At 32.9% G+C, this 15,939-nt stretch overlaps 1 protein-coding gene across 10 annotated transcripts in view; it reads right to left on the bottom strand.

The window, feature by feature from the left end:
* The window catches only part of LOC136038279 (uncharacterized), a 187,791-nt gene that overhangs the window by 127,694 nt on the left and 44,158 nt on the right, over positions 1 to 15,939 (bottom strand). For 3 of the 10 annotated variants that reach the window (XM_065721404.1, XM_065721403.1, XM_065721406.1), the window contains exons 1-2: positions 3,007 to 3,116; positions 746 to 945 (exon numbers count right to left, since the gene is read on the bottom strand). In XM_065721404.1, coding sequence (XP_065577476.1) covers positions 746 to 945; positions 3,007 to 3,060 — 254 coding nt within the window. In that variant the 5' untranslated portion in view covers positions 3,061 to 3,116. Of the gene's footprint in view, positions 1 to 652; positions 946 to 2,739; positions 2,962 to 2,984; positions 3,511 to 15,939 lie in introns of those variants that run through there. The other 7 variants (XM_065721402.1, XM_065721405.1, XM_065721408.1 and 4 more) reach the window with 7 other exon arrangements.

Genomic DNA, 15,939 nt, shown 5'->3' with positions numbered 1-15,939 from the left:
AGACATGGAACCAAGGGTTCTATTCCATTGTTGTACAGCAGTTACTGATTTAATCCGTGGAAGATAGCAATAACTTGTTTTTGTTTTATGAATAAATTGATGGTGTACCAACTATTATAAAATCGATGATAAGCAGGAAGATGGATTGAAAAGGGGCATAAGTGACAACCCAAACTATATTAGGCTTCCAACAACAAAAGATTTTATTGTGTTTAAGATCACAGACAAAATTTGGTTTGTTACTAAATAATAGGAAAGATCCTTGGAAAATATTCCCATCTTGTGCTGCACCCCATTTTATGTGTTTGTTCAAAGCAGTCCTCCTCCTAAAGAGATATGTTGCATCTTAGTAAAAAATACTTTGATTTTGTAAATATTTCCTATATCTTCCTTCTAAGCACATTTATTCAAGATGAGTCAGAATTTCCATGATTGGGATCCTTTTCATCATTTAGATGGTATTCACCTCCATGCTGAGCATAAATCAGCATTAGCAAAGCTGTGCCTTGTGCCTCTTTTTTGTGAATAGTGCTTTAAGTGATTTCAAATTTTAATTTTTTTTTTCTTGTTTCTTATGCTTATTCAAGTTTGATTTCTGTATAGAGTGTTATAACTGTGTTCTGATCAACTAAAGAAATAGTAATTGCAAAAGTTACAAATGTAAGCTACTCTTTATTTAAGACAAATTAATTTTATATTGAGCCAAAGTACAGGTCCAAAAACATGAAATACTAAACATATTCACCTAAGTGTAACAGCTAGACGGGCTTTGGCTAATATAGATGGCCTCATTACTGTATCCTGTTTTTGAATATCAGCTTTGATCAAAGTTAGAATTGAATCCAATTTTTCTTTGTCCATCCTGTATGTTTGAAAGAACAGTTCAGAGTCCATCTGTTCCATTTCTTTAGTGAGGGCTTCATAAAACCCATGTATGTCTCTCAACTGTAAAGTAACAAATAATAACTCATATTATAGCTAAAAAGCCACATATAAAGTTTGTTTTACAAAATTTCAGAACAAGACAAATTCCAAGAAATACAGACATGTTTTTGTTATATACAAATTTTATCATTTATTCTATAATAATCAGCTAATAAGAACTTCCTTAAAATCTAGCAAAAATATTTTGGAAGTGTTACCTTAACCTCAAAGAACATATCTTTCAGAAATCCTTTGTAATTTTACAACAAAGAACATAGTACAGATGGGTCTATGAGTCTGAAAAACCCTTTCCAGCATAAGATAAAGGCTTTAGATTAATTTTTAAAGCTATATTTGTTGCAGAAATGGATTTTCTAAGATAGTGAGAAAATTCTATTAGTCATTTTTCAGATTAAAGTAAAAAAGCTGATAAAATTTGGCCTAAAGTTATTTGAGGTTATTTTTAAACAGAGGACAAGAGAAAATCCAAAAACTATAACAAAATCTATTCCACAAAATTTAATAAAAAATACCAATTGCTTTTCAAAAAGGCAAAAAAAGAGCTTAATTGCATCTCTCATTAAGAAAATTGGGTAGCATTTTATGCAGGTGGAACAACCTTATAGAAGATATTTTCCCTGTACTGTCCGTTAAGGTATTAAAGGCTACATTAGAAAAGAAACCATCCACAAAGCTGTAGAAATGTGACTAAGAGGCTTCTTGTTTAACCAATCAAATATGACAGAACAGTTGGGTTAATTGTATAAGAAGCTTCTACTTTGCATTTGGTCATTTTAATCAAGTGAGTCTATGTAATGGCAAAATATGAAATCATTCCTGGATGTGATTTAAGGGAAGTTAACTGTCTTATGTAACAATCCTTGGTAACACTCTTGCATTTAGCTTCATCTGAGCTAAATGCTACAAGGACAAATTGACCCTAGAATAATGGGGTTAGATATAGTGTTAGAATATATAAAAGTTTTTGTTTACTAATTTGGTGAGTATTTATTCTTTTTATGTCTACTTACTTCTGACCCAAAGTTGATTCTTATTACTGAATAATACTACATTAAAAAAGATCAAGTAAGTTCTTCAAGTCTACACAGGCTAGGCTGAAACTTAGTCTAAAGTTTATTTAATCCTAATCAGAGTAATTCCAATGGTTGGCAAAGTCCAGGGCAAATAAGTTCAAGACTTCTCTTGACTCAAATAAAAGCACAAAAAAAGCTGTGACTTGATTTAATGACAAATTAAAAAACAATATATATACTATTTCCTGTAGGCTACTGCAAAGAAACTAGAGTGAAGGCTACCAAAACTTTCCTAATAATTGTTCACTTAAACTTACCCTCCCTCTAAAAAGTTATTTGCTGAATTTGTAAATGACAACATAACTTGGGTAGGATGAAAATATACATCAATACATCCCTTAATACTTTTTTTTATTTTGTTTCAGGATTTTAAAATTGATTCTGTAGGAAATCACATTTTGATTTGTTATTTAGGAAAGTACAAAAAAAGGCATCATACTATGTAGGCTATTAAATTATATCCTAGCTAAATAATGTTATCAATTAAGAGACAAATTAGCTAGTTTTAACTCTAGTTCTCTTATCTCCTTCATTTGCAAATATATAGCCTAAATTGTATATGTTTTATACATTTTTGTATTTCCTCATTTTATGTACCTTCTTTAATCTATTAAAGCTATTAAATCTATTTGAACAAAATAGGGACAATAGCAAAATGTATGAGACATATATAGATTAAGCTCATTAAGCGGAGAGGTGTTGACAAAGTAAAGTAGCCTACCTTTAGAAACTATTTAGTCTACACAAAGTAGTCAATGTATTTTATGATTTTTTACAGTTGTTTTAACAATATTATAGTATTTCCTTTGAATGGGCAAAGCAGTACATTAATATTATTTTGTGACTTAGGATGAGTTTCCTTCTATATTGTCACTGTACTCCTACATCAAAATGTTGATGACAGGCTGTGTGTTTTTAGCATCTTAATAGCCTAAAATTATAAAAATAATGGAGTTAACCCCTTACAGCATATACTGGACGCACCCACCATCTCTTTTTTTCCTAATTCTTCTACTACGTTCAGCATTGCGTCGTCTTTCATCTAAAAGAGCACCTACAATTGCCAAATCTTCCAAATCAGAATCCATGTTTGAACTTTTCAAATATTCCAACATCAAATATATTTTCGGCACTAACTTCGTGCTTATCCTATACATATAGACGCTTCTTGGCGTGTGAACACTTTTTCTTGGAACCTTTAAGGATTTCGCTATAGGAATTTTATAAAATCCTATGCGTGTAAACTGGGCAATACAATTTTTTCCAGCGAAGCGTTCGATTGGCAATTTTGTGTTGACTTGCTAGGTCGACTTCTTGCTAAATAAAACGGCAACAGAGGAAAAAGTCAACTTTTAAGTTAACTTTTTCGAGTCGAATCAAACGCAACTCTGAAAGAGGTAATCAAAGAGCATAGAGTCAGTGGCGGTAAAGGAAATGCTTCCATTGCCTGTGATAGGATCGGTGAACTTTACACTTTACTAATAGAAGAGAATGCAACATTACTGCAAAGAGATAATGACAAACTTTCTGAAATTTTAAGCCTAGAGAAAGAAAATCTACTTCTCAAGTCAAATCCCCTTCCTTTTTCTTCACCCATTGCACCAAGATCGCATATCACTTCATATGCGAGCACTGTTAAAGGTCCAGAGAAGCATTCGGTTATTCTTGAGCCCCTGATATGTAATACGATTCAAAACCATCGTGGAAAAAATTGCAAAAGTGAGGTAAGAAAAAATTTTTCTGACCTGGCGAAAAAGATCCAGGATAGTGGAAAAAGCTTTTCTGTTTTGTATGCTATGCCTCGAAGGAATGGGAAAATAATCCTTGAATTATCCTCGCAAGAGGATGCAAAAAAACAGTTCAAGTATTTGAGGAGAAATCGGAACTAACCAGATATAACCCCAAGCAACCAATAAAGAAAAGACCAAGGATTATAGTTAGAAATCTTTCTTGTTCAAAAGATATTGAACAAGTAAGAACCTGTCTTTTAAATAGCAACGCAATTATAGCTGAATTGGAAAGTCGAGGAGAATTTTTCAAAGTAATTACGTTGCTTCGAAAAAGTGAAGACTCGTCTTCGACAACCGGCCGTTTGAAGTTCTTGCAGATAAATCTACAACATTCATATGCAGCACTTTTAGAATTATATAATATCATGGATGAATTAGACCCCGATGTGGTACTCATCCAAAAACCATATGTCAATAAGCAGTCCAAAATTATTTCTGTGCCTGTTAATTATATATGCTAGGATAAAATAGATTTAGAAAAAAAGTTTTTTAGTGCTGCTATATTAATTAAGAAAAATCTGAAATATGATATTTGTGCCCATTTATCTTCAAATGAATGTGTTATTGCGACGATATATTTTAGAAGCAAAAAAAAATAACTGTGTGTTCTGCCTATTGTCCTCCGTCAGGAGCCTCCCCCCGTGACAGTGTTTCATCAATTGACAAGTTGAACAACCGTTCATCTTTAGTAATTGGTGCCGACGTCAATGCGCGCAGCCCCTTGTGGTCGGAAGTTAACAATGCCGATAAAAGGGGTAGAGATATGGAACAATTTTTAGTTCGTAATAATTTGGTCGTGATAAATAATCCTTCTGTTGCTACGTATAGACGTACTGGTAGTACCAGTCCAGATATCACCGTGTTGGGATCTCGGCTATTGTCAAAATTGTGTGATTGGAATGTGTTAGATTACCCCTCACTATCCGATCATAGTTATATCACGTTCTCATTCGATTTTGGAGAAGCTGAGTTTCTACATAATTCAGGCCCTGTTCGCTATAATTATAAAAAGACTGATTGGAATATTTTTAGCGCAGTATTATTACATGATATAGATGGTATTTACAGTTTACCCGTTTGTTCACGGGAAGGTATAGATGTTATAGTTTCCAACCTGACAAATTTAATACAAAAATGCACTGAAAGTTCAACGCACAAAAAGAGCTATTGTAAATTTTCTAATTATAAACGATGGTGGAATTATGACCTAACCCAACTCCGTAGAAATTTTCGTAGAGCAGATAGAGCTTACAAAAATTTAGAAGTCCCGAATTAGAAACAAAATTGTTAGATGTAAAAAAAAAAATTATGGAAATGCAATCAGAAAAGCTAAAATTGATGATTGGAAACGATTTTGTGCTGAACAGGCAAGTGTAGACCCTTGGAATACAATTCATAAAGTCTGTAGCTCAAAACCTCCCCCTGTATTACCTATTCGTATACAAAAAGTGACGGGTCTCAGACCTCTTCGTATGCTGAAGCTGGCGAAGAACTGTTAAAGAAGTGGTTTCCGAGTGATGATTTTGCAAAGCGAGAGTTTCTATCATAAAAATATAAGAAATAAAGGGAAAGAAAAATTAAAATCATGTGAAGGAGTTCCTGAACCTATTGCGCTAGATTTACTAGAGGATATAATAAAGTCCTTAAAACCATTAAAAGCTCCTGGCCCGGATGGAATTGTAAGTTTAGTCATACAGAAATATTTTGGAGTATTATCTCCAACGCTGTTAAAAATCTATAATACATGTTTGTCATTGAAGTATTTTCCAAGAGCGTGGAAGGAGGCGAATGTAATCGTTCTTTTAAAAAGAGGAAAATCAAATGATGGTATATCTTCATCGTATAGGCCTATTAGCCTTTTGTCACACCTTGGAAAAATTTTTGAGAAAATAATATTGAATAGAGTTTTTGAGACAAACCTTGAGAGTGAATGGGTATCAAACGAACAGTTTGGATTTGTTAAAAGTAGATCAACAATAGACGCTTTAGATAAACTGGTAACGATAGTTGAAAATGATCAAAAATCAAAGCGTTACACATTAAGTTTATTTTTTGATATTAAAAGTGCTTTTGATAACGCGTGGCACCCCGGAATTTTGTATAAATTGGTTGATAAGGGTTACGATTTATCGTTGATTAAGATTATTGAAAGTTATTTGAGCGATAGGTGGGCTATATATGGTAATAGTTCTGATTTTTTCAATCCGTCTTTAGAAAAATCCTGTCCTCAGAGAGATATTTCATCCCCTTTTCTTTGGTTAATTAATATAGATGACCTACTGCGTGTCAATTTCGGAAGACATTGTGCAGTACAGGCCTATGCTGATGACATTTGTGCTACAATTTCTGCAGATACTCCCCAGAAACTCATTCATATGGCAAATGGAGTATTTATGAGGTTTTGTGAATGGGCAGGCAATAATAAGCTTAAGTTTGATGAAAATAAAACAGAAGCGCCGTTGTTCACAAGAAAACATAAAGTACCAGATATAACGCTAATGTTTATGAATACCCGTGTAGAAATTAAAGAAAAAATCAGGTACCTCGGTGTTATTTTGGATCGAAAGCTGTCGTGGAGTGAACATGTCACTACCAGAGTTAATGCAGCTCAACAGTATTCCTTGCGACTTATGTCAGCGGCAAAAACCACATGGGGTTTAAAACCACTGACTTTAAGAAATTTATATAAAGGTGTCATTGAAAGCGCTATATTATACGCTGCGCCTGTATGGGCAGTAGTCGTGAAGAAACAATTTATTCAAAATGCACTAAGATCCGTACAAAGAATGTCAATGATTGCCGTTTCAAAAGGTTTCTGATCTGCGAAAACAGATATCGCCGGATGTCTTCCTCTCGATCAACGTGCAATTGAAGTATCTTTGAGCAGATATTTTAAAAAAGGTAGACCAAATTATTGGCCTAGTCAAGAAAACTGGCATTCTGGCATTTGTTTCAGGTCAAATATGCATAGTGTTTTTATAGATGAAGAAGCATCATTATTATTTACGAGTTGTGAAAATATAAGTGACCAATTTACTAACTTTTATAGGAAAAAATTACATGATATAATTTTATCTCGATGGTTTTCAGCCTTCCAAATCGCAGCCAAACCGTGGACAAAACACTTTTTTAAAACAGTCAATGATTTTAAAGCAGCGGCAAAGACAACCCCATCTTTTAAGCTCACACAAGTTATTACATGTCATTCTAGATTAAATTCATTTTTATATAAAATCAAGAAAATCGATTCCCCTTTATGTGTCTGTGGTAAAGATGAAACTATGGATCATGTCATTTTTGATTGTCCCTTGTACATACGAACTAGATTTTCATTACAAGTAAATTTAACTTTTTATAGCGTAAGCTTCCTATTTGATCTAAACTTGGTGTGGCATATGAAGTATGTACGTCGTTTATTCAAGAATTTTATTAACAAAATTGGTCGCCTAGATTTTTAGAATCATGGAAATTTGAACTCATTAATATGTTTCGTGTATTTTATATCTATGTGTGGTAAATGAATTATGTTGCTTTCATGTTAGTCTTTTTCTTTTCTTTCTTGTCCATAGTGCTTAGTTTTAGAATAGAAAGTGAAATACTTTTTGTAAGTCGAATTACTAAATAAATTCTTTCATCATATGGGGAAATGAAACCAACCAAGTGAACAACTATAAACTCAACGTCTCGTTCGCAATTTGAAGACACAAAAAAACTTTGCCACCTTCATTGGAAATTAGTTTACTTTCGGTCAAGATTAAAAAAACTAAAGTTAAATCAGTCTTTGACCTATATGGATGAAAACCAGTTTATATTGGTTGGTTAACTTACAGAGGATTATTGTTTGGATATTTATTTCATTGCGCAACTATTGAAATTGTGTACAATGCTATATAGTGCTGTGAACAATTTGCTTTTGATAATTGGATAATTAAAATCGTGTACGCAACTATTTAAGTTGTGTAACGTGCTGTTAACAATTTGCTTTGAATAATTGGATTTTGGATAATTAAAATTGTGTACGCAACTTCTGAATATATATCTTGTGAGTATTACTACCTGATTTGCTATTGCTTTTACTGACAACTATTGTGGCCCCGCCCACGAATTTTGATGAAATTTGATCATTTCACCGGATGATGCCAGGTGAAAGACTTGTCTTGAATCCCGTGTTGAATTTCATTTCACGGGCTAGAAATGCAGGTTGTTCAGCTGATAATATTGTAAAAATTGCTTGCGATTTTTTCAAAGGAGATATGTTAATTGAAGCAAAGAAGATTTTGTGGGCTGACGCCTCTATTACTAGGGTAACTGAGCGCCCCAAAGTGACTGATAATGTAAGTGATATGGTTCGAGCCTTTGATCTTTGTGATGAGAAAAAGATCAGCCTACCTCAGTATCTGATTTTCGAGCCAGATCAGGTCCCATGTGTGCCAGGGAAGACAACAGCTACGTTAACTCGAAAGGTTAATGAACTCTACATGGAATTTAAAAGCTTCGCTGAGCACCATAAAGCAAGGTCAGTCGTACAAACTATTCCTGATATGAAACCTCCCCCACCCGCAAAACCGTCCTATTCAGTTATTGTGAAAAATCCACCAAAAAACTTGAATAATCCTGACGCTCGAAAAGATTTCCTGGATAAAGCTTGTGGGGGTGTCAGTTCAAGCATAGTTGTTTTGAGGCCTAGGAGGGATGCATGGCAAGTAGTTCTGTCGGACAAGGGTGCCGCCAATACTTTGGCAGATGCATTAAGCAAAGTAGACCAATCCATGAATGCTAAAGTGAAGAGTCCTGCCTTTTTCGGTATAGTACGCCGGGTGCCTGACGGAACATCTAAAAGTGACCTATGTGATCTCGCTAATAACTGTATAGAAGTTGTTCAGTTAGGAAGTACGAGGTCTTTTCGATTAAAGTTTGAGTCACGTGACCACCTAAACTATGCCACTGAGAATCCTCTTGTTATTGGTTACGAGCGTCTACCTATAACTGAGTACAAGTTTTTGCCTACCCAGTGCTACAAATGCCAGTGCTACGGCCATACTGCGAATAACTGTAAAGCTTCCCCGAGATGCTCTAAATGTGCTGGTGACCACCAGAACTCCAAAGAAAACCCGTGTCAACTTGTCATGAAATGTGCTCTCTGTGGCTCCTCCGACCACCCCTGTTATTCGTATAAATGTCCAGAAGCACAGAAACTACTGCTTAAGAAATGAACAGTCAAACAAACACAAGTACAAGTACTTTACAAGATTTTACGTTTCTTAATAATTTGTCACTGTGCAATAATGTTGTTTTTAATTATTACGATGACCAAACTAATCTGTCCACCAACACCTTAGCTAGCCCCGATAGCCCTTTAAACCAAATTAACTGTAAATATCTCGACACTTTTGATTTTGTGAAAAATGTGAAACCTAAGCTAATGGAAGAGACCAAACTTAATGTAATTTGCTTTAATATCAGAAGCATACGGGATAAGTGGGCTAATTTTAAATATTTAATTTTAACAAATGGTTACTGCCCTTTCGACGTAATTGGAATAACGGAGACGTGGCTTTCAGAAATTGATGATACTAATGAATTTTCCCTCACTGGCTTTCAAGCTATTCATATTGAAAGAAAATTAACCAAGTCCTCTGGCGGCATTTCTCTTTACATCCGATCAAGTCTAAAATTCACCAGACTATTCAATTGTGAATTCTTGTTCTCGCAACCTATAAATAATAGATGCATTTATTCAATAATCGTCGACATAAGTGTAGACGAGAATTCTTTTATTTTTTCGTTATTTTATAAACCACCCTCATTTCCGACACCTTTCTTTTGTAATCAGTTTGATGATTTTTCTAGTTTTATTAATTTACCACAAAAGAAGGCAATAGTTTTTGGGGACTTTAATTGTAATTTATTAAATGTTAGCAATAACAATGATAGTGATACCTTCTTTGAAACATTTACCTCAAGTGGTCTTCTTCCCACAATCCTTTTTCCTACTAGAGTTGATCCTACGAGGTCTACCGCTACTTTAATTGATAACATTTTTTTATCCACTTCCCTGGGAAACCACCTGTCCTCCAAAATAATATTTTCTGACCTGTCAGATCACTTTCCAATCTATCTTTCCTTACCCTCCCTATCAGCTACTCAACTCCGTAGAACTAATACCCCTACGTCTAATAGAATATATAATACTGTGAATATGAACCGGTTCACGGATTGTTTGAAATCCTTCGACTGGTCCAAGACTTTGGATTGTCAGGATGTTAATTCAGCCACAAGTAGTTTCACACAGGGATTGAGTGATCTTATTAGTTCAACCTTTCCAGTTCGTAAATCAAACCGAAAAACTACCCATATACGCCCCTGGATGTCAAATAGCCTGATAATCTCTTCATACCGAAAAAATGACCTATATAAGTTAGCTTGCAAAACCAGTAACGTTATTGACCTGACTAATTATAAAAATACAAAAACATATATACCAAACTCATCCGGGAAGCAAAGAAAAATTATTATTATTCAAAAATCTCTCACTGCAAAGGGAACTTGCAAAAAATTTGGTCTACAATAAATGAAATCCTTTCAAAAAAAAGGAATTCAAGATCTGTTCCTATTAATCTTAGGGACATCAGTGGCAGATTAATTGACCCAATTTTAGTACCGGATGCTTTTAATAATTATTTAACTAATATTCCAAATGCTAACTCCTGTTCCTTCTCACAGTCAGTACACCCTAGCAAGAATCCCAGATCCATGTTTTTCTCTCCAACTGATCGCAAAGAGGTGCTTCAAGTTATCGTATCTCTCTCTAATAGTAGTACACCTGACTTCTTTGGCATAAGTAATAAGCTTCTTAGGACCGTATCTTCCTATATTTGTGAACCCATTGTGCACATAGCAAACCTGTCTATGACCAATGGAGTCTTCCCAGAAATATTTAAATCAGCAATTGTTATCCCGATTCATAAAAAAGGCGATCCGTCTGAGATAAGCAATTATCGTCCAATCTCACTTCTCCCAGTTATATCTAAGGTGCTCGAGAGAATTATATTCCGACGTCTTTCTCCCTTTGTATTTGGGAATCAGTCATCAGATTCGTTGATTTCTCCTCATCAATATGGCTTCCGTGCCAAATTTTCAACTGCTCATGCACTAATAGACGCCACACAGTTTATACGTTCCCAACTTGACCTTAAAAATACTGTATTGGGCTTATTTCTGGATTTTTCAAAGGCCTTTGACATGGTTGATCACAGTGTTTTATTAAGTAAACTCAATAACCTAGGGATTCGCGGAGTTCCTTTCTCATGGTTCGGCTCTTATCTCTCTGGTAGAGTACAGAGTGTGAGACTGGGCGGGGTGACTTCACATCCCCTACCTGTCCGGAGGAGCGTCCCACAGGGCTCTGTTCTTGGTACAATACTTTTTCTCCTTTATATTAATGATTTGATTACGGACCTGGGCCCATCAGTGCACCCATTACTTTTTGCTGACGATAGCAACTTTTTCATCACCGGTCCTAATTTACCATCCGTCGTCACCTCTACTCAAACCCTTCTGAATAGAGTACAGGAGTGGTGTCTCGTTAACTGCATGACCATTAACAGCAAGAAAAGTCAGGTGGTATTATTTCAAATCCCTTACAAAAAAAATGAAGTTCAGCCAGCACTTGGCCTAAAATATTCTACCAATCTCCTCCCGCAGGTCGAAGTTGCCAAGTTTCTTGGTGTCCACATAGACTCCTGCCTATCATTTGCAACACATGTGTCCTATGTTAGAGCCATAATTTTGCGACAGGTAAGTATAATTAATCGTGTGAATTATTTTCTTCCTCTCGATATCCTTGTCACCCTTTATTATTCTTTTATTTACCCATATATCTCATACTGCGGATCGGTATGGGGCAATACTTATCCTTCAGTTACCAATAAATTAAAATCTGCTCAAAACCGTGCCGTCAAAGCAGTGTTTCGGTTGCCACGACTATATCCCACCAAGGACTTGTACTCCGATTTTGGTATTATCCCTTTTGAACAAATCATCAAAAAGTTAAATCTATCCCTTGCATATTCCGCTTACCATAAAAATCTTCCTCCCCACTTATTAACTTATTTTAATAGTAATAATTCTGAAGGCCACTGTCTCCGTTCATCCAACCGTTCCTTCATTGTCCCCAGGTGTATCTCTAGTTCCGCACAGCGATCCCCAATTTATAAATCTATAATTCAATGGAATGTAATACCCTCCAGTGTCGAGCTATCCACAAGTTTTCGGACGCTATATAATAATGTACTAAAATCTTGATATTATATTTCTCTAAATGTTTGTTCAATTTGCTTTAATTACCCTTGTTTTCTCTTTTTTTTCTTTTTTTTTTCTTCTCTCTCTTTTTCATTTACAATTTTTTGTTGTTTTGGTCCTTAACAAGTTCGCTTCTAGGATCTATATTATTATTGTTGTTATGTGTTTTCTTTTTGAATAAATTGATTGATTGATTGATTGAAATGAAGAAATTGAAGAAACTTTTCAGTGAACTCTGTCTGAAAATAGTCTATTAAATAATCCGGAAGTTCATGATTTTATAAATGACCCAAAAAGTTATTTTTTATGCATTAATCTGTTAATTTCAGTTATATTATTTTATTCATTCTACTGATAAAGATAGCTGTATATGTGATCAAAATATCGGGACTATTTTACCTTTTTTTCACAGTCTAAATAAATGGATTTATCCCCGTTTTAAAATTTATTTGTCCGTCATTGAACGGCAATATGATCTAAGAAGAGATTACCTAAATTTAAGGTTTTACGTCGAAAATGCGTGCCATATTTTTGGGAAGTATGACCAACCATGGGAACAACTATAAAAATAACATTTCGTGTGCAATTAGAAGACACAGAAGGCTTTGCCACCTTTTTTTGGAAATTTCTTTTACTTTCGGGCAAGATTTTCGGGCATCAAGACTATGAATGATCTTTTCAGTGAACTCTCTTTTAAAATTATATATTGACTAGTCCGATATTTCATTATTTTGTGAATGACCCAAAAGTTATTTGTTGTTTTGTATAAATATGCTTATTTCAGTTATATTGTTTTAATAATTCTACTGATGACGATCGCTGTATATGTGATCGAAATACCTAGACTTCTGTACCTGTTTTTTCCAATGTCTAAATACATTGATTTATCCCCATGAGTTTTTTTTTGTCATGCAACAGGAATGTAGCCTAAGAATACAATGCCTAATTTAAGGTGTTACGTCCAAAATGCGTCGTATATATGAGGAAATGAGACCAACCAAACAAACAAGTATAAACTCGACATTTCGTTTGCAATTAGAAGACACGGAAGGCTTTGCCACCTTCTTTGGAAATTTGTTTTAGTTTTAGGCAAGATTAAAAAAGTAAAGTTACATCAAGGAATTCAATGAACATTTCAGTGAACTTTCTCTGAAAATAATTAGATAAATAATCCTGAAGTTCATTATTTTGTAAATGACCCAAAAAGTTTTTTTTCATAAATATGCTAATTTCACTTATATTATTTTAGTAATTCTACTGATGACGATCGCTGTATATGTGATCAAAATATTTGGATTTATGCCTCTTTATTTCATAGTCTAAATAGATGGATTTATCCACATCATAAAATTTATTTGTTCGTCATCGAGCGGCAATGTCGTCTAAGAAGAGAAAACCTAAATTTAAGCTATTACCTCAAAAATACATAGTACATATTCGGAAATGAGTTTATAGAACAACTATAAACTCAACATTCCGTTTGGTATTAGAAGGCACAAAAGCCCATGTCACCTTCTTTGGAAATTTGTTTTAGTTTTGGGCAAGGGTAGAGAAGGAAAGTTACATCATAGATAACTTCGAAAACCACACTGCCTTTCCATGAAGAAAGTATAACAGTTCAAAATAAAGATGAAACCTTTCAATTGACAGTGAACAGATGTACAAAAATTTTAACTTGATATTTCTAACATATATAGCGGTCATCATCAGCAGTAAAACGCTTTTACTGCTGATGGTAAACATATGTATATGTGTTCGGAATATCCAGTTAAAATTTTTTATATCTGTTCACTGTCAATTATAAGGTTTCATCCCTATTTTGAACTGCTATACTTCTGAAAGTTACATGAAGAAACTGAATGAACTTTTCAGTGAACTCTATTTGAAAATGAGTAGCTGAAAGGCAAAGTAAAAAGAAAACAAACTCAAGCAAGGCCTTGATATTTGACTTTTGACTATTGTGCATTTATCCAATGACAAAATAAGGACCAAGTAATATCATAGCCTTGAGCCAGAACTTGAAGGAAAAGAGACTTAATAATGCCCTTCAAAGAAATAAAGACAATTATTCAAGTTGTCTTATATCAAGTCTTATATTCTCCTTTTTATATTTTTTTTATTTTATATCACCTATTTTCTTATATCAATACCCACAATTTACAATTTGATCAAGGATTCTAAAAGAATCACAACTTAAGATGGAAAACACTGAAAATTAATATCTGTGTTGAGTATACACACACATATGTGTGTGAGTGTACACACACACATATATATATATATATATATATATATATATATATATATATATATATATATATATATATATATATATATATATATATATATATATATATATATATATATATATATATATATATATATATATATATTCTTTATGGTTGATTGTGTGTGGCTATGCTGTTTGACCTATGTGATTGTATGGATGAGTAGGGTTAAGGCCTCATTCAAGTGCTGGTCTATATTAATCACTAATTTAGGAAAACAGTCTTCCTTTTCTCCTTCTGTCTCCTTTTTTTTTTTTTTTTTTTTTTTTTTTTTTTTTTTTTTTTTTTTTTTTTTTTTTTTTTTTTTTTTTTTTTGTGTTTGTGCTGTAGCATTGGTGATTTCTCTTTTCATGATATATATATATATATATATATATATATATATATATATATATATATATATATATATATATATATATATATATATATATATATATATATATATATATATATATCTGTGGTAAGTAGATTGTGAAGATTCAACAACAAAAAGAATCAGTCGAAGTGATTTTTTTGTCCCAGCTAAATCAATTAAGCGTGACAATTTAAGTGCGACATTTCGTTTGTTTGTCCAAATTTCTTAAATAAATTGTTTAAAGTTTAACAGAACCTCGATTCAATTGCAAACTTACTTTTATGATAATTATGATAATAAAATGAACTACAGTGAATTCTATTTTTTTGAAACCGTATGTTGATTGCAACTACTGATAAATGAAAACCTTGAAAAGAAAGTATAAAAAGAGAATATTGAGAAGAGCTTGTTTCAAAATTGTCTACTAAATTATCATCCCTACTGAGTAGACGGTTAATTGACAAATATATCTATCTGTTGAAAGTAGATTGTGAAAATTCAACAAAACGAAGAAACAGTAGAAGTGATTTATTGTTCCAGCTAAACCAATTGAAAATGACAATATAAGTACAACATTTTGCTGTTTTTTTCAAAAAAAATAAAATATATCATGTTTAAGGTTTAATAGTACTTTGATTCAATTGCTAATTAACTTTGATAATAATAATAAAAAAAATTATAATGAACTCTTGACTATAATAGAATAAAATGATTGATATCTGGTCCTAACAATATTGAGTATAATCTCTAATTTATAATATTTAGATGACGGAATAACAAGACACTAGATTTGAATTTTTAGTATTGTAATGGTTCTGGAAAAAATTATATTAAAATTAATCTTAGCAAAAGAAAAGCAAAATGTAAAAAGAATGATTATTCTAGAGAACTATGTATCACAAAAATGGGAACATCATTTTATTTATGATTAGGCACCGTGCAGTGCAATAACAAGTTATGAATATAATATTTAAGAAATATTCCATTAAACTTTTACAAGATCAAAAATATATATATATATATATATATATATATATATATATATATATATATATATATATATATATATATATATATATATATATATATATATATATATTATATCTAAGGGCTTGAAATAAATAAAAATTAAAATCAGGGTCGAATCTTCAAACCCTTAGTAACTAACCCTAAGACCAAGTCACATC

Source organism: Artemia franciscana, chromosome 17 (genome assembly GCF_032884065.1).
Source record: "Artemia franciscana chromosome 17, ASM3288406v1, whole genome shotgun sequence".
Classification (NCBI taxonomy): Eukaryota; Metazoa; Arthropoda; class Branchiopoda; order Anostraca; family Artemiidae; genus Artemia; species Artemia franciscana.
The sequence above is the reverse complement of the archived record's forward strand: the minus strand, read 5'-3'. Positions and strand labels throughout refer to the sequence as shown.